General features: G+C 46.3%; 1 protein-coding gene across 2 annotated transcripts in view; it reads left to right on the top strand.

Annotated features, from left to right (window-relative positions):
• The first annotated feature begins 281 nt into the window (after positions 1-281).
• The window catches only part of NAV2 (neuron navigator 2), a 690,497-nt gene continuing 672,539 nt past the window's right edge, over positions 282-18,239 (top strand). The window contains exons 1-2 of one of the 2 annotated variants that reach the window (XM_064492508.1): positions 282-320; positions 5,219-5,873. In XM_064492508.1, the coding sequence (XP_064348578.1) occupies positions 5,799-5,873 (75 nt within the window). In that variant the 5' untranslated portion in view covers positions 282-320; positions 5,219-5,798. Of the gene's footprint in view, positions 321-5,141; positions 5,874-18,239 lie in introns of those variants that run through there. The other variant, XM_064492507.1, reaches the window with a different exon arrangement.

Below are 18,239 nucleotides of genomic sequence, written 5' to 3'. Positions count from 1 at the left end.
ACAACTCTCTCTGGTCCCCGGGGCCCCGCCTTCTAGTAGCAGACGCTCTAGAGACACCCGTGCCTCCCTGTCCGGTCCTTTAGCCTGGGAAGGGGTTCGGGACCCTGGAAGGGGACCAGAATGGCGAGGTCGCCCATTGGTTGTGAGGCGCCATGTGAACGGTGCTGGTTGGTTGGCAGGAGAGAGGAGGAGGCGGTTTCCCGGGTAACGCGAGGGCAAGGAGCGGTTGCAGCCGCCGCGGCCGCGGCTGAGGAGCGCGGGCCGGAGCGCTGTGAGAGACCGGCTGGAGGCGGCGGCTCCGCGAAGCCGCGTGGGCGCAGGTAGGAGCTCCCCGCACTGCGCCCCCTGTGCCGGGCCGGGCCGGGCTGCTTAGCGCCTGGACCGACCAGGGGAAAGTTTGCCGCGCAACGGGACGAGCAGGGAGAAGAGGACTTGGGGATGCGCTGTGCTGGGCTCCCGGGGCTGGGCAGGGCGGGGACTGCCAGCGGGGAGAGGGGTGGCCCCTCACGGACCAGAACGGGGGCCACACCTCCTCTCAGGGACTCTGCCTGACGGCGGGGGCCACCTTGGACGGGTGGCCGCAGCATATAGACCCGGCGGGCGGACGCACAGCGACCGACGCACGCCGACGGCCGACGGGCCCTTGTTCAGAGATGCGCTGGGAAAGTCTTCTCAGGCAGATGCCGGCTGGGGCGCGCGGCGCAGTACTCCGAGGCGGTTCTGCCAGGTCCGGGGCGCACTTTCCCAGGCCCCTCGCTACGCTGCCCATGCCCCCATGCAGAGTGGGTGTGTGTCCCTCTGGGTGTTCGTGTCTGAGGCTAGGTGTATCTTGTTGTGCGTGTTCTTGTGTTTCTAATATCTTCTGTTTGTGTGTCTCTATGCGTGATTCCCCTGCTACGTGATTGGATCTCTGGGTGTATCCTAACGTCTGGGCTCCTCTGTGTTTGCTGTTGGCGTGGGTGTCTGGAACGCCCTCTCCGGGTGCTTGTGTGTGAGTATCGCTGTTTGTGGATCCTTCTGTCAGCGTCTCCATGTATTTTCGGTTTTTGTGTGTGCCTCTTTTCTCTGTGTGCTTGTCTGTTTGTGAGTATGTGTGTGTTTTCTGTCTGTGCTTCTGTTTAATAGACACCTCTGTCTCTGAATGTAGGTCTGGTACCTGTCTGTGCGTGTTCCTCTCTGGGTGGGTGTGAATCCTCTTGTGTGATCTGAGCTTCTGTAGAGATGTGTGTGTGTGTAAGTCTGCGTGTGTGTATGGACCTCTGCGAATGTCTACTATGCGTGTGTCAGTCTGTGTCTGCGTCTCTCCGTATCTGTGTGTGTTTGTGTGTGGGTGGGTGGATCAGACCTCGGGGCAGCTAGGCCGGGCCTCCGGTTTCCCTGGCGCTCTCTCCCACGCTCTAAGTAGCTGCGGGCGGCGGGGCGAGGGCGGCGGGGCGAGGAGGGGGCGCCCAAGCGCCGAGAGCCACGGCGCCTCCCGGGTGTGCGCTCCGCTGAGCCGGCTCCTTTCTTGCCGGCAAAGGGATCCCAGAGGCGGCGGCAGCAGCAGCAGCCCGCGCCGCCCAGCTGGGGCCCTAGTGACTTATTTTTGTGTGTGATTCTTTCTTCGGGGAAGAGGCGGGAGCACGCTCTGCTCCCTCGCCGCGCGCAAATAAAGGCGCCGGGGTTGGCTGCTGGGTCAGCCCTCCCCGGCGGCTTAGCAGAAGTGGCCGGCTCGGCGGGCTCCCTTTGGGAGCAAAAAAAGCCCCCAAATAAAAAACCCAGCCTGGAAACCACCATGCCTCTTTCTTACATCTTATGTAACTTATTTATTGATTGATTAACGAAAGGCTTGATTTCCAAGAAGCTCCTCATTTCCCCTATTGGCACCGAAGACTAATTAAAAATGCTGTGTTGGTGGTGAGTGTTAATTAGACCATTCCAAAGACGGATGTGCACCCTTGTTTCAAAAGCTTAACTCCAGTTATAAAATGAAACAGGTCAGGTTGCCCTTTCGCACCCGGCCTAATCTTTAATCCAGGTTTAAAATCCGTTTTCCCAGTCTTGGAGCCACCTCCCGGCAGGAACAGCTGGAAAAAACAAGAGGAGTAAGCAGAAGGTCACAGGGGCGTTGCCCAGTTTTAAGAATTTTGGAGAATTTAAGAAAGATGTTTCACCAAAATGGATACAATGGGTTCACAATTCCAACACCCAGGCAGAAGGATTATACCTGGAAAGGGGTGGCCTGTGGCTTATCTGCCACTTGGAATCCCAAATTGACATTTACCAGGGAATGGAGTTTTATCACAGGAAGGGATCTCTCCAAAGGTTGTCTATACATCTGAGGCTAGACCTTTGCCTGGCTCCCCATGTCCTGGGCTGTGCCTCCAAACCAATCTTTAAAATTGTTTTTCCTGGGAATTGCCCAGGAGGCAGGAAGGATTTGGGCATATGTGGGTTGGGGAGTTAAAGGCTTTTGAAGACTGTTTGACTAAGCAGGAGGAAGCTGGAGTGGTATATTCAGGATGTCTTCAGTGTGGATGAACTTGTCTTCTGGACTTTAAGGAGGAGCTGGGGCTTGCCTACAATGCTCCTCCACCCCTCTTATGGTCCAGTCTAGTCCAGTCTTTTTCCTCCCATTTCCCTTCACTGCTCCTGGCTGACTTAAGGCACAGAGAGTAGCTGCTGATAGGTTGGTACATTTAGGGGTCCATCCAGCAAACATACTGACTTCTCAACAACCTAGAAAATATTGTTAGTCCTTCCTTTCAGCTTTTTTTAAAAAAATTCAAATATGTTTTAAACTTCCTGAGATTTCTTAGGACAGGGAGCAATCAGAGCCTTTACATCAGGATTTGCTCTCATGAAGTCCACTCTTCCCAGTCAGGAAACCGAGAGCGGCATCCTTGCTTCTCCCCTTTCTTGGGTACCCCCTCCCTGCCCTGGCTCTAGCATAAGGACAGTGACAGCCCCAGAACTGGTGGAGACTGACTCCCGGGGAAAACAAAGGGCTTGCAGGAGGTGCTGAGCATCCTGCCACTCCCCACTGATAGGGAGGTATTTCTGTGGCGAGAACGTCTGTCCCCATGTGCACTTGGGGCGTGTGCACCGGCTGGCATGATGGGATGTGACAGGGTCTCACCCAGGAGAGAGCTAGGGCCTGGTGCAGAGGGCAGAGCTGTTCTCAGAAATGAGACATCTCGGAGCTGAGAACGAAGCGGCCCCTCTGGAGAAGGCCCTTCCAAGTGGGAGACCCTTTTGGCACTGGCTTTTTTTCTTTGATTTTTATTCATGAGGAGAGCCAGGAGCTAAATGAAGTGTGGACTCTGGACACAGGCTGCTTGTGAAAAGCCAGATAACAGTGATCCTGCCAGAGAGGCATGAATATGAGCAAAGACTTTCAATTCAAACGTGGATTCAAATCTAGCCCCATAACTTCTAAGCTGTGTGACTTTAGGCAAGTTACTTGACCTTCCTCATCATCAGTTGTCTCATCTCTAACACGAGGCTAACAATTCCTAATTGGAGCGAGATAACTGACACTTAGCAAGTCCTTGACAGAAATTTGTTGATTGAATGAATAGGTAAAGCAGTAATCAGCACCTGGCATATAGTACACATTCAATACATGTTAGCAGTTGTTAACTTTTGATCACTTACTCCGTGTCAGCAGGTGATCTTGACCTTTCCACGCCTATGTGCTCATTATCCCCATTTTATAGATGAGAACACCGAGGCTCAGAGAGGTTAAGTTCCTTGCTCAAGGTCACACAGTGAGTTAAGTTGCAGAGGTGAGATTCAAACCTGAATCTGTCAGAGTCCTCTAGTTTGAGGTCTCAGTTTAAATTCAGAAAAGAGGTAATCCTTGGAGCTAGTTTGCCAGAGTTTGTTTGTTTTTTATCTGGAGCTAAGAAGCATGGATCTGAGAGGTTTCACCTTTGCCAGGGATCCCTTGAAGTGGCTATGGAGATGGTGGCGGTGGGTAACTAGAGAGCTTTCTCTGGAAGTTCAGCTCTTTCCTGGGCCAGCAGAGGGCTTCACGGATGCTGCCTCTTAAGTCCACCACCTATGGATATACAAGATGCCTGTCTTCTGGACACTGCTCTCGTGACTCTTGCCAAAGTCAGCACATCTGTGACTTGGGAATTCACTTGGAGAAATCCTCTCTGGCCGAGTGTTTCATGTGATGTAGGACAAGCCTCCAACCTTTCAAATATTCTCCTCCTCCTCTGCAGCCCTTCGTGGCTAAGTCTCTTGTCCGCCTTTTAACCTGCTTTGGCATTGAGCCGTGCGGAAGCCTTTTGTGATAGGGAATGGCTTCGGCCTCATTCCAAAGTAGCCACCGGTCAGGACAGCTGCAAGGGAGGGTCTGAGGGCTTCTGTTTGATGCCCGCTGCGGCCGGATCTGGCCACAGCTCTCCCGGAGGCTGGCACAGCCAGAATTGTAGAATGGCTAGTGCGTTGATTAGAAACGCTGGCAAGAGACTAGTGCCTTTTAATAAAGAGCTTCCCCCCCTTTTTTTCTTTCTTTCCCAGCAGTGCTGGTGCTATAGGGAAAGGCATTCATAATTATTTATTGGTGCATCTTCATGGGGATTCTCTAGTATGTTCCCACCCCTCGGAAGGGTGCATCCCGTGCAAAATGTTCTCTTTGGTGCAGAGGTCCCTCCTCTCTCCTCCCTCCCTGTCCTTCCAAGCTTCTGTGACGTCAGCCCGGAGGTGACTGGGTGCCTTCTCTGCCTGCAGGTTCTGAGGCAGGCAGTGCGGCTTGGCTCTGCTGCACAGTCGCCTTTCAGCCCTCAGATGATCTAGGCTGCTCTTTCACTTCCCCAGTGGACCCTGCTGTCTCGCCTGCCACACGCTACCTCTGCAGCTGTAATTGGGGGTGGGGTGTTGATGCCTGTTTGCTTCACAGACCATTGCTTCCCTGTCTTATCTTACCTGGGTGCCTTATTCCTATGATGATGGTGATGCACCCCACATAGATTCGAGAGAGAACTCATTTCTGTCTCCGTCGTGCACATTTCAAGAACAGTGTCCTCTGTGTGTCTCTTCCCAGCAGGAGTGGGGAGCCCATGTGGCCCCCCCAGGTGCTTGTCCATGGATGTGCTCGGAGGACAGAGAGGCTGGGAGGAAGATCGCTGGCTGCTGCTAGGTGTGGGCTCCAGATGGTGGGCAAGGAAGCCCAAACCTGTCCTTTTCCACTCAAGGCAAATCTGACTGTTGAACATTTTCTCCTCAGGTATGGGTCTTACTCCGTGGAGGAAGATGACAGCCCAGGAGGGCAGCAGCCGTGGCGATGAATGCTCGCAGGAACTGTGAGGGGCGGCTTCGTGAGCAGCTTCGTGGTGATTTATGGGAGTCAGGGGCTGCCGGAGAGGGATGTGGATGCTATCAACTCGGTGGATTAAATGCCCATTTACATTGTTATTGACGTATAAATTATCGGTGCCAAGGAGACAGTGAGGGAAAGGATTTCTGGGGCAGTGATGTGGCACATGCCCCAGGATATGGACTCATCTCTGCCCAAATCTGTCCTCTGGGCTCTCAGGAAGCCAGTCTTGGAACTGAAGTAAAACCCCAAGTCCCAGCTCTCATGATGCCGGCAGCAGCCGCTCTCATTGCTAAGGCAGTGATGGCGAGGGGGGTTCCCGAGTGGATTTTAGGAAGTCAGGAAGACCTTTGAAAAGGTAGCGTGGATTTCCTCAGCTGGCAGGAACCGTGTCTGGCCACGTGTATGCATCACTTTTGCCTGGGTTATTTTATTCCTCTGTGGATTTGGACGCATCGCTGAAGGAGAGAGGGGATTTTGTTCCTGGGAAATGGAATCGGTTTCTGAGTTCAGCCAACAGCAGAAGAGAAAACTGGTTACCCATGGACTGGAAGATCAAAAGAGGGTAAGTGAGAACTTTGTTGTTTGGCTGATGGTGCCGGAATTGCTAAGGATGCGTCAGTGCACCCAGGTGGTCGTCAGCATGCGGTGGTTGTCACTGAAGATGCTCGTTTGTCTTTCTCTGGTTAAGGAGGCGGCGTGGTGGCTCCTGATTTGCCAGGTCTTAGTGCTGGACTTGAAGGCTTGACTTGCTGGTGGGCAAGGGGAGAGAGAAAGAAGGGGGAAAAGTCAATGCTGGAAGTCAAAAGGCAAAGATTTGTAAGCCTTATTAGCTCAGGGAGGTGACAAAGTGTTGGTGTTCTCTAAGTCAAATACGAGCTTATTTGTACTGAACCCTCTTTGGGATTCACATTCTATTAGCACCCTTTGGAAATGGTACTCTTGACAGCAAGGCTTTCGTTTGAGTTATTCTCCTTGTGGTTTGCTGGCTCTTGTGTTTATGGATCAAAAACATATTCTCCTCTGCTCTTTGGCCCCATCTGTGAGGATGTCACAGCCATTTAAAAAGGCCCGTTGAGTGTAGGTCATTTGCTGTCATCGGTCTGAAAGCCGCAGTCATCCAGGACCTGTGTCTACCAGTTAAAGTTCAACTTGTCTTCAAAAGCCAGACACATTCAAGAGTAGCGTGGAGTGGCTGGTTGTCCAGAAAAGTTGAAGCTGTGTTTGCTCGCCCCCAGGGGAATTGCTGGGGCCAGGGGGTGGCAGGGGTTAAGTGCCGCTCAAGCAAAGCCAGAGTCTGTGTTAATCTGAAAATAATTTCTGATACTTCCTTTGAAATGTTGTGGATGGTCAAAAAACTTCTGGTATTCTGTCCACATGGAGTGGAGTATTCTCTCTCCTCTGAGGCTCAAATACCCCTGGAGGTAAAAACTAGCCTTACAACTCCTCCGTGTAATTTTCCATGGCTGTGTCTGTGTATGTGTGAAAAGGATCTTGTATAGAGTTTTGCTCTGAGTTTCAAAAAATAAAAATAAATGGAAACAAACAACATTTTAAAAACACAGCTCTTGACTCCTTTTCTAAAAAAAGTTTCCACTCCTAAAACTGCACTCACTATAATGCAGCAAGAACGCCCACTGTCTTAGGCGTCTAGATAAGTGAAATTTGTTGTGATGTTTGATTTATTCAGTGTCTAACCTACTAGACCCGTCTGCTCCTATTTCTGCTGGAGCTTTCTGAGAAAGATGAGGAAAACCGATAATTGTTGTGAATAGATCCTGGGATTGACTGCATTTTACTAAGTGTGAGCCAAGTTTGGTATCCAGACACTTAGTGGAGGAACATTTGGGACCTCTGACACTGTAGAAAATTTTAATTGGGCTGGTACACCGAGATAATATGCAATTATGACTGCCTCTCCTTGGCTAGGTGTGGATGTCTGCATCTCCCATCTGTTCTTGGCTCTGGCTGTGTTGGGTCCCCATGTACTGTGGAGCCTCTGGAAGGAGAATATAACCCCAAGTGAGGCTCTGCGGCAGCTGGGGTAACATCAATTGGTCATGCTCAGCTGACATTCATTTTAAGTTGAACTCTAGCCGTCATGGCGATTATTAAATTTATAATGATATATGTAAGATCCATTTTAATGACTCTCTGTGCTTGAGTGAGCTCTCACTTGTGCTGGCAAAATAAGGCTTAATAGAGTATTACATTTCATTTCCTACTGAATTTTCCGGGCAGTGGTGGAAACTTCGCTTAGGAGGAATTAGATTGCTTTTTCTGATAGGCACTGTGATACAGTTCCATATTGCTCAAGTACAGTTCAGGGGCTTCTAGAAATACCCCACTGCAGCAGCTTCTGTTGGCAGCAGCAGCCTTTGTTGGTGTGCGCCTGTGTGTGTTTGTGGGTAAACACACACCCCATTTGTGTCAAGTGTGGAGCTAAACAAGCCTCTCCCGGCACGCAGCCTGGAATGTCTTGTCCACGGAGCTGAAAGGCGACTCTGCAGTGTTTTGGCTCTGATATCTCGGGTGAGCTGAAAACTCCTCTTAAGGGGGGATTGGCTGAAAATCTAACAAAGGCACAATCGAGGCATCTGCTGGGGAGCTGGGAAGTCTCCACCAGCACGCTTAAGTTACCATGCGTTCACTGGCGTCAGATTCTTGTTTTGTATTGCTGTGTGTGTGTGTGTGTGTGTGTGTAATTCAGGGAAGGGCAGTTGTTGGGGGGCTGAGAGACAAGGCAAAGGGAGAGTGGCCGGCTTCATATTTCCTACCGTCCCGAGCAGCAAAAGCCATTTAGGCTAAGGTTTGGTAGGTTTCATGCACCGCGTAGTAACTTGGCCCTTTTCTTGGTTTTCATACAGATGGACTGGCGTGTTGAGGGCTCCTCTGGGAACTGGCTCTTTGCGGGTACTTGCCAGTGCTTTCTGTGGTGAAGAATGCTATGAACTGTGGGACCAGAGAGCTGAGTTCAAATGCCAGTTGCTCTCTGTGTTAGCTGTGTGACCCCAGGAAAGCTACTTAAATCCTCGGATTATTAGATTCTACATTTTCAACAGAGGACAATAGTATTTAATTACAGGGATCTTGTTAAGATTAATTGAAGTAAAGCTGGTAAGGAATTTGGCACTTGGTAATTACTTAAGAAATGTTTTATATATTCCTGGGACAGTTTGCAACGTGGGATTTCTTATTTTCCTTTTGTTATGACAAGGTTGCGTGTGATTTTTGTTTTAAATCTTTAAAAAAAATACTCAAGTAAACACATTCAAACAGAACAGAAGCTTTTGAGTATAAATTCCTCTTCTCTTTAATTCTATCCAGCAGTAACTGCTATTGACAGTTTGGTATACAGCATTCCTGACTATTCTTGGTTTGTGTTTCTTAATAAAATGAAACCACACTGTACATATTTTTTAATTGACGTATACTTGATTTACACTGTTTCAGGTGTACAGCAAGGTGATTCAGTTATATGTATATATTCTTTTCAATTATAAGTTATTATAAAATATTGAATATAGTTCCCTGTGCTATACAGCAGGTCCTTGTTATTTATCTATTTTATATATAGTAGTGTGTATCTTTTAATCCCAGGTTGCTAATTTATCTCTTCCCCACTCCCCTTTGGTAACTGTAAGTTTTTTCTATGTCTGTGAGTCTGTTTCTGTATTGTGAATAAGTTCATTTGTGTCATTTTTTAGATTCCACATAAAAGTGATATGATATTTGTCTGGCTTACTTCACTTAGTATGATGATCTCTAGGTCCATCCATGTTGCTGCAATTGGCATTATTTCATTCTTTTATGACCAAGTAATAGTCCATTGTGTGTGTGTGTGTGTGTGTGTGTGTGTGTGTGTGTGTGTGTGTGTATACTGCATCTTCTTTGTGCATTCATCTGTTGATGGACATGTAGGTTGCTTCCATGTCTTGGGGATTGTAAATAGTGCTGCTGTGAACATTGGGGTGCATGTATCTTTTTGAATTGGAGTTTTCTCCCAATATATGCCCAGGAGTGGGATTGCTGAATCATATGGTAACTCTATTTTTAGTTTTTTAAGGAACCTCCATACTGTTTTCCACACTGTATGTGTTTTTAAGAACCTTGTTTTTTCACTTAATATAGTGTGGATATCCGTCTGTCATTACATATACACCTACCTCATACCTTTTAATGACTAGAGAGAGTTCTGCTACAGAAAGTGCCAAAAATTAATGAATCCGTTATAGAGGTACAGTTAGGATGTTTCCAAGTTTTGGCTTTTGCTCTGTGATCTTTTTTTGTTATTATAAAATTCCTTTGTTCACCTATTCAACAAGTATTTATGACCTGCCTTCCATGAGCCAAGTGCTATTCTTGGAGCTAGGTATCAACTAGACAGACAAAATCTCTTTCTTCCTGAAGCTTATATTCTAGACCAGCACTGTCCAGTACAACTTTCTTCAAGGATGCAAGTATTTCCATTTGTGCACGTAAATGTCAGTAGCCACTAGTTATATCTGGCCATGGAGCACTTGAAATGGGGCCATGTAGTTTAAATAAATTTAAACTTAAATAGACTCATGACTAGTTGGCTACAGTGTTGGACAGTGCCTCTCTCAACAGTAAATATGCAAATAGTTAACGTCATCTTTTTGCAGACAATGGCCTATGTGCTAAAGAAAATGAATAGGGCTGGATAGTGTCATGGGCTCAGGAGGGGCGCATTTCATACTTATAATAATTTTTAATTTCCTTTTAATTGAGGTGTAACTTACATTCAGTAAAGTCCTTCTTAAATTTACAGCTCGATGATTTTTTTTTTAACCTCTTATACACCTGTGCAGCCACCACGCAGATCAGGATATAGACTATTTCTTGCCCTCAAGAGGGTGAGTTGTAGCTGGATGTAAGGGATGACCTCGGGGAGTGCCCTTTGAGTGGAGACCTCACTGATGAGAAGCAGCTGGCTTTGGGAAAATGGGACAGCTAATGTCACATGTGAACGTGCCCACTCACCCTGCAGCAGGGAGGGCTGCCATTCAGAACTCTCCCTTTGGAGACTTACCTTGGTGCCACATATGGACAGTAGCTCCCCGTGTATTCCTAGCACTTGTCAAATTCAAATTCTGTGCTGAAGTCAGGAAAAATCCAGTGAGGCACAGGGCTGCAAATTGCCACGGAGAGAAATTCAGCGAGATAAGTATTGTTTGGGGCTGTAAGAACCCACTTAACTAGCATAGATGGGAGAAGTAAAATTTCCCTGACAGATAACTACTGATCAGTCAAGGGAATGACTTTTTGATTGATTTTTCTTTACTCCTCTTTAGAAGTTTGTCCTTCACAGACAGAGCTTTCCCACAGAGGATGAACACTGTAAAGTAAGAATTGTTCAGGGGTTTTTAAGATACTTGATGACTGGGTGGCAACAAAGATGGGTTAGTTGGAATATTCTCCTAGCTGTCAGCTTCTCAGCATGAAAGCCTCCTGGAGACAGTTTTTTCAAATGACTTTGGAGAGGGTGAATTTGGGCTTTGTGTAATTAAAATTTCCAGGGTTGGCCGAACTGCTCTGGATTGTTAAAGGCTGCCCTACAAAGGGGAAGATACTATCATATTTGCCTCTCCTCTTCATTGGTATTAGGGGCATCCCCGACTTCCCCATCACCTGTGGTTGCAGCTCAGAATCGTGTGACCTTCTCTCCCAGCCCTCAAGTCCACTGCCTTTTCATCCCATCATCAGCCCTGCTGGTCCTGTGTCACAGTGTATCTGGCAGCTGTCTTCTTTCCGGTTTCGCTGCTGCCGCTCTCGATTCAAGTCTAGGAACTCTTGCTTGACTGGTTGTGTAGCCTCCCGGCTGGATCTCTTTTTCCATTTCTCCTTTAGACTATCCTCCACTCCTGGCCAGACTACTCTTCTTGGAGTCTTCCTGCTGTCATCCTATTCCGTGATTTCCTGCAGTGTCCTCAGAAGACGACACCCTCCCCAGCGTCTGGCACAGCGTCTGTGCCCAACTTCTAGGGCATAATGGGTCAAAGCTCAAATCTCACTGGAGTCTTGTGGACCTCAGCTTCACCTCTGGAAGAGTTCTGTAACCTCCCTGAGCTGTTTTTTCAGTGGCATTTATTCATAGCTTATAAGATGCTTACCATGGTCCTGGAACATGGTAAATAATCAGTAAGTGGGAATTGCTGTGATGATTAGAGTCTTCCATTCTCTCTTATCCAGATCTTCTCTTCTCGCCAAACTCTGATTTCTGTTCCATGAACAACCCTCACATTCCCCCTCGCATTTGGGTCTTTGTTTCTGCATCATGTCCGTGTATTCACCTCAAGACCCCTCACCCATCCTCCATGAAGAAGGCATCCTCCTCCTGTTCTAATACCTTGTTCCAGTGCAGCTGGGGTAGCAGGTCACTGCATTCTCCTCATGGCCCAAATGTTTTCCCACATGTCACACCTGTATCAGAGTGCTGGCTCATTGAAGGAGCTGGTCTTGTCCCTCTCCTCATTCCCTGACACAGTAGGCACTGGTAAATATTAGTTGAATGAATGAATGAATGTTAATTGTTGCTTTGAGATCCCTCTCTGTCTGTGGTCCTGCAGCTGAATCTGATCTTGCAAAATGACTGGTGTAATATGTTGTCCACTCAGCGCAAGGAGAGAGATACAGGGTTCAAGGAGATGGTTAGGGGTTCTCTGCAGTGATTGAATACATTTTATTAGGGAGGCTGGATTGGATCTGGTTGAGTGAAGTAGAAAGAAGGGGCATATTGAAGCGATATTTTGAAGAATGGAGCAAAGAATTTGGGTTAGTGACTAGGCTAGTCCTTAGACTGACAGAGAGGAATGAATCTAAAATGTTGCCAAGTTTTGGTACCTTGGTGGCTGGAGAGGTCTTTCGGCCCTTTGGATGGAGCACCTTGAGGCTATGACACCTTCTGATGCTTCTCACGGCCAAAGTGCTCTTTCACTTGGTTTGCATCAGTGAAAGAAAAATAGTTATTTCTTTTAGGACAAAGAAGGAAAACAAGACACACATATTTTAAGGTAATTTTTCTAAGCACACATGACTAAAATTAGTGAATCCTTCAGAGGGGTTAGGAAATAGGCCAAGGATTGGGAAAGTAACCAACATACTGAACAGCTGCCATGTGCCGGAGAGTATACTAGGCATTCATTTTATCTCATTTATATCTCCCCCGAGCCCTTGATGTAGGTATTATTAACCTATTCTACAGATACAAAAGCTGTGATTAAGGGATTTCTCCAAGATTCCACAACTTATTTTCTTTGCTAGACTCCAGCACCTCGTTGTAATTTCACCTCACCTTAGGATTATATCTCTGAACTTTTTCAACTGGATTTTGCTCTAAAAATAGTTTTTTTCCAACTTCCTTTTAGTTGTGCACCTGTATCTTCATGGATACACATAAACATATATGCACACTTTTGTGCATACATCCTCCTTGGCGGGATTGGCTTTTGTGACATCTTACAGTTGTTTATTCATCTGGGAACTATGTCCATCTCATTCCTCAAATCAGAGTTACCTGGCTGTGGTGAGGCTGAGCTTCTTTAGAGGAATTCTCCTCTTAGTGATCTGAGCTCTGAGATGCTGACAGTGTGGTTAAGCTCTGGAAGGATGGATGCTCACATGTCAGGGAAAGATGTAGCTCCAACCCCAGCTCCCTGAACTCTTTCCAGATGAGCTGAGATGCCTGCTCTTCCACCTGCGCTCATGTGCATTACTGCCCCTTTGTAGCCAAAGGTAGCCACAGTTACAGGTTGATCTGCCTCCTGACAGCTCCCTGCCTGGATGATTCACCTGTCTTCCTGGCACGACTGGAGCGGGTATTAGCCAGATGCTCAGTGGATGGACACTGAGGAATTCTACAGCACATTTCACATGTCATTAAAGAATGGAAAGAGACTGTACCAGATGCAACTCAATTCAGTCAGTTTTGGGGCCCTGTTCAGGTAGAGTGGGAGAGAGGATAGCAAGGGGGCCAGGCCAATGCTCTGCTTCCATTTCAATGCAGAGACTGTGAGATAGCACAAGATCAGTCCCATTTATTCATTCATTCATTCCAATTTTGTTTATTGAGTCCCTACTGTATGCTAGCCAGCCATAGCATCTCACAGGGTGGCCTTAATTGTGTCCCCTGCCCCCAGTTCACATGTTAAAGCCCTAAACCCCCATGTATATCAGAATGTGACTGTGTTTAGAGTCAGGCCCATTATCAAGGAGATAATTAAGGTTAAATGAGGTCATAAGGGTGGGACTCTAATCTGATAGGACTGGTGTACTTAGAAGAGGAGGAGACACCAGGGATGTGTGTGCACAGAAGAAAGGCCATATGAGGACATAGCCAGAAGGCGGCCTGAGAGGAGCCTCAGGAGAAACCGTATCTGCTGACACCTTGATCTTAGACTTCAAGCCTTCAGAACTGTGAGAAAATAAATGTTTGTTGTTTAAGCCGCCCAGTCCATGATATTTTGCTATGATGGCCCTGGCAGATTAATACAGTGGCAGAGAGAGAGAGAGAGAGAGAGAGAGAGAGAGAGAGAGAGAGAGAGGGTTGGCTTAAGACCTTTTACCTACAACAACCTAGACTGTAAGCTCCCAGAGAGCAGACACAAGGTCAGTTCCCCAGCATCCAACCCCCTGCCTGATGCCTGGTAGGTGTTTAGCAAATATTTGTTGAGAAAATACATGCCTGAAAAGGATGAGAACAGAGAATGGAGAAATTGGACAGCCCATGGGAACAGTTGGGATTTTGTCCTGTTAGGTATTGAGAAACTGCTGGAGCCATCAGAATTGGAGAATTACCTGGAAATCGTGGTTGGGAAGATTCTGGAATAAATTGAGGTGGATAGGAAGAGATGAGGGGGGCAGTGCAGGTGAGGGAGCCTGGAATCAGAGAGACCAGTTAGGAGACCACAGTAGTGATGTATTTGGTGATGCTATTCCAGGGCTAAGACAAAGGGAAGGTGGAAATGGGCACAGAGACAAGGAATAGAATATGAGGAATAGAAACTGGCCAGCAGCTGGATATGGTGGACTCATGTCCCAGGTGGCATGAATCCCAGGAGTCTCCAAGCTCAGAGCCTCCCCACCGTGTCTGGTAGAATGGTGTCTAACAGCCCAGTGGTGCATTGGGTCATGACTGTCTAACATACCCTGGATGCCCTGTGATCTCCTACACTGGTCATAATAGAGCAGTTAACACTGTCTCCACTTGGTAGATGAAGTGAATGAGGCAGGGACAGGTGAAGTGACCTGCCCAACGTCACACAATGTGTGAACAACTGGGTGAGGGTGAAGATGTCTCGTCCTCTTCTCCTGCAGTCTAGGTCACTTACTAGGGAATAAAACTGCCTTCCTCAGTCAGCAGAGACAAATGCTGATGTTTTGTTATTTTAGTTTAACTTTCAATGGGAAAGAAATCTTGGCATTTCTTGGACCCGACTTTAAAGATACTGGAAAAAAAGTTGGGTTATTTTTTATTTATAGAAGTTGAACAATAATTCAGGCACCTCACAGATGGCCTCTCCCCATTTATTTGCAAGATACACATAAATTGCATGAGGATAGCTCTGAAATAAGTAAAATGGATTGACTTTGGCTTTCCAGCTCTGTCCCAGCTGGCTTCCAGGAACCAAATTACTGAGTCCTCAGCACAAAGGAGGACTGAGATTAGAGGGAGTAAGCAGTGCCAACTCTCCAGCTGGCATCCTATGTAGGTATCCAGTGTAGGGCTGGCATATTTGTTCAAGCCTTTTACTTACCTGATTTCTTTAGAGAATTCTTTAGAGAACTTGAACTTCTCCTGTTGGCCTGTACTGTTTCACCATTCATTCCTTTCTTAAACTAGGTAAAATTGTTAAGAACATAACTTTGGGGCTTTAGTACATGGATTGTTCATTTATCCTTTCTAGGCTCTGCTTCATCTTGAAAATTAGGATGATAATAATAAAATCTTTGGTGAGGATTATGAGGTATAATGCAGTGGAAGGATTTAACATGGGACTTAGCACACAATGAAGTATTAAATGATATCTATTATAATGCTTACCCTGTTTGCCTTTCCTTGTTTAGCAAAACCCTCTAAGTGGCATATTTGGGGAATAAAATTGAGAGTGGGGGAGATGTGTGATGATTTTTAGTTTATTTGAGTTTACTTTTCCAGTTAACTGAATATCATGTACAATTACTTCTAAACTTTTGTTACTGCACATCTTCCTCAAAGAAAGTCTGCTTTCCTGCTTTAGAAGTGCTGTTGATGCAAACAACCAAGTCTTCCTTTGTGTCAAAATCCTGTAGGAACTTCCTTGACCTCATCGTCCTTCACATTAATTTACAATTTATAGGACTCGGGGGTGTAAGGATTAAGCTAACTAAACCTTTTGTGTGACTCCAACACCCTCACCCCAAACCCCACAAGTTGCATTTTGCTTGAGTATGTTTTATGACTTTCATTTTTGGCACTTTGTGGCATCCCCTAAAATCTCAGCACCAAGGAAAAAAATTCTGGTGACCTAGAGGTGAGTTCCAATTAATCAAGATTTTCCTAATCTTGTCCTAGGTTACTTTGCTCCTAAAGCTTAGGTCAGATTCTTCCATGCCTGCAGTTTGAATCAAAATAATGACATCTCTGACTCTCATCCTCAGGGCATTAATTTTTCATCTTCCTTCTCTTTGGGATAATTAGAAAGAGAGGAGTGTGGGGGTTGGGGAGAGACATGAGAGGAGACGTGGCTGGCAGAGCAGGAGTGGATGTTTTTATAATGCAGCCTCTTCCGAGAAGAGGGGACATCTGAAGTCTTGCATCTGCATTCCCAGTTCATTTGAGGAAGCAGAGGCAAGGGTTGGGATTGGGTCCAGTAGCTAATGGAGCTGGATCAGAGTGGTTCCTGATGTGGGAACCAGGGGTCATTTGGGGAAGGAGCCAGAGTTGTGTAACTGTATGTGTCGGAGAGGAAGGTGGAGAAATACACTTAGGGGCATGTGTGGACTTCTCCCTTAACTAAGCCAAGGAAGTACAGACAAGGTTACTCAAAGCCTTGTCAGTTTCCTGCATCCACGCTCCCTTGAACCTCTAGGGTTCACGTTGGGACTTGAAGGACAAGCATCAACACCTTGATTACAGCTAGCAGGATCCTACATCCTTGGTCTCTTGTGAAGCTGTCACAGAGGTGCCAATCGGGGCACGTGGGAATGTGGTGCCTTTACATTCACAGTCTAGATTTTTGTTAGCTTCTTAGGTAGATGAGTGAGGTTCCTTCAGCAACTCTCCCCCCGCCACCACCACCAAGGGTGGATTGTCCACTAGAGGCTTCCTTGAGTGCATGGTTCTAAATTGAAAATATTTCTCTCTTTTTTCACTGGTATCATTAAAAATGCAATAAGCAAAAATCCTTAACAACATGGGAAAATCTTCATGAAAACTAAAAAGTAGAACAAAGAATTGTAGCTTTTACATCTTGTGCCTCTCACTTGTTTAAACCTGCGTGTAATCAATTGCTGGAAGTCTCTCTTCAGTAATCATTCAGTTTCATGTTGATCTCTATTTTCCTAATACATCCTACCTTGTTTGGCACATAGTAGATGATCAGTACATACTTGTTGAATGAATGAATGAGCATCAACATTCTTAATGGGCAGAGCCGGGTGATGAAAGAATCTGACAGACACAGGTTTGTCCTCTGACTTTCTGAGCTAGACTCTTGGTAACATAGAGCAGTAGCATCTTAGAAAGGAGAAGGTTTTAATTGTCCTTGCTTTTGTGATGGAAGAAACGGTGTCTGGAAAGACTGCTTAAAGCTGAATGTTCTGCATTTGTACATCTTTGTGTATGTGGGGTTTCTTAACTTTGAAGACCCATTTTTAAATTGTGAATCCATTATTTCTGACCCCCACTGGCAGAGCTATGCCTTTTTCCTTTGAGTTTCCATTGTTTTGTGGTGATGGGTAATCTGGAAGGTTACTCCATTGATAAATCAGTGCAAACTATGCCCTTACATGTTGTAGTACAATGGTAGAAATTATTAGAGCAAGTAAGAGAAGCAAGAAGACAGAAAGTATCTTTTTGAAGCCTGTGAAATGTTCTGAAATGGAGACAAATTATGGAGACATTGATGAAAAGTGTTTGAGTTCACCTGGGCACTTCTTATCCAGAAGAGAAGGCATGTGGTGCTAGGTTTATGGTGTTACTCTTTCAGTTGGTTCCTGGCATTCAAGAGAAACAGCTCTGTGCGGAAAGGTGCTGATTAAGATTGGTCCTTTGAGTGTCGATTAGGATGGTGTGATCCTTAGTACTACCCAGTGACCACCCTGAATCAAAGGTACCACCATGAGGCTGCCTGACCCTTGCTGTAGTTGAGATTATTATGGTCCTTTCTCCCACTGCCCACACTCTTGTGAGAGGAAGGTAGTTTCCTACTCTACTGATGTTGGATGTGGCCAGTGGCCTACTTGAAATGTGGAGAGAAGTTCAATGTGCCAGTTCCAAGCCTGGGTCATAAGAAACATAGTTTCTGCTTGCCCTTCTGGGAATTCCTGATTTCTTCAGTGACCAGAACATATCTCAGCCAGCTGCTGCTGTTCTATCCCAGGCCTCACAGAACAGACCTAAAGCTGAGATGTACATTTGAGAAGTAAATGCTTAGTTTTGTATGTGCCCGAAATTTTGGTTTGTTTGTTATGCAGCAAAAGCTGACTAATACATCCTGGAATCATATAGACTTTTACTGGGCAAAGCAGTTTTATCATGTGTGATATTTACTTCATAAGACAATTTACCAAAAAAAAAAAATTGATGCAGAGTTTTTCAAATTTGAGTTCTAGAGCACTTGCCTCAGAATTACCTGAAAAAACAGGTCTGGTCCAGACCCACCAACTTAGAATATCTGGGGTTAGGGCCCATAAACCTGCATTTAAAATT

Source organism: Camelus dromedarius, chromosome 12, assembly GCF_036321535.1.
Source record: "Camelus dromedarius isolate mCamDro1 chromosome 12, mCamDro1.pat, whole genome shotgun sequence".
NCBI lineage: Eukaryota > Metazoa > Chordata > Mammalia > Artiodactyla > Camelidae > Camelus > Camelus dromedarius.
This window is presented reverse-complemented; position numbering and strand designations above follow the sequence as displayed.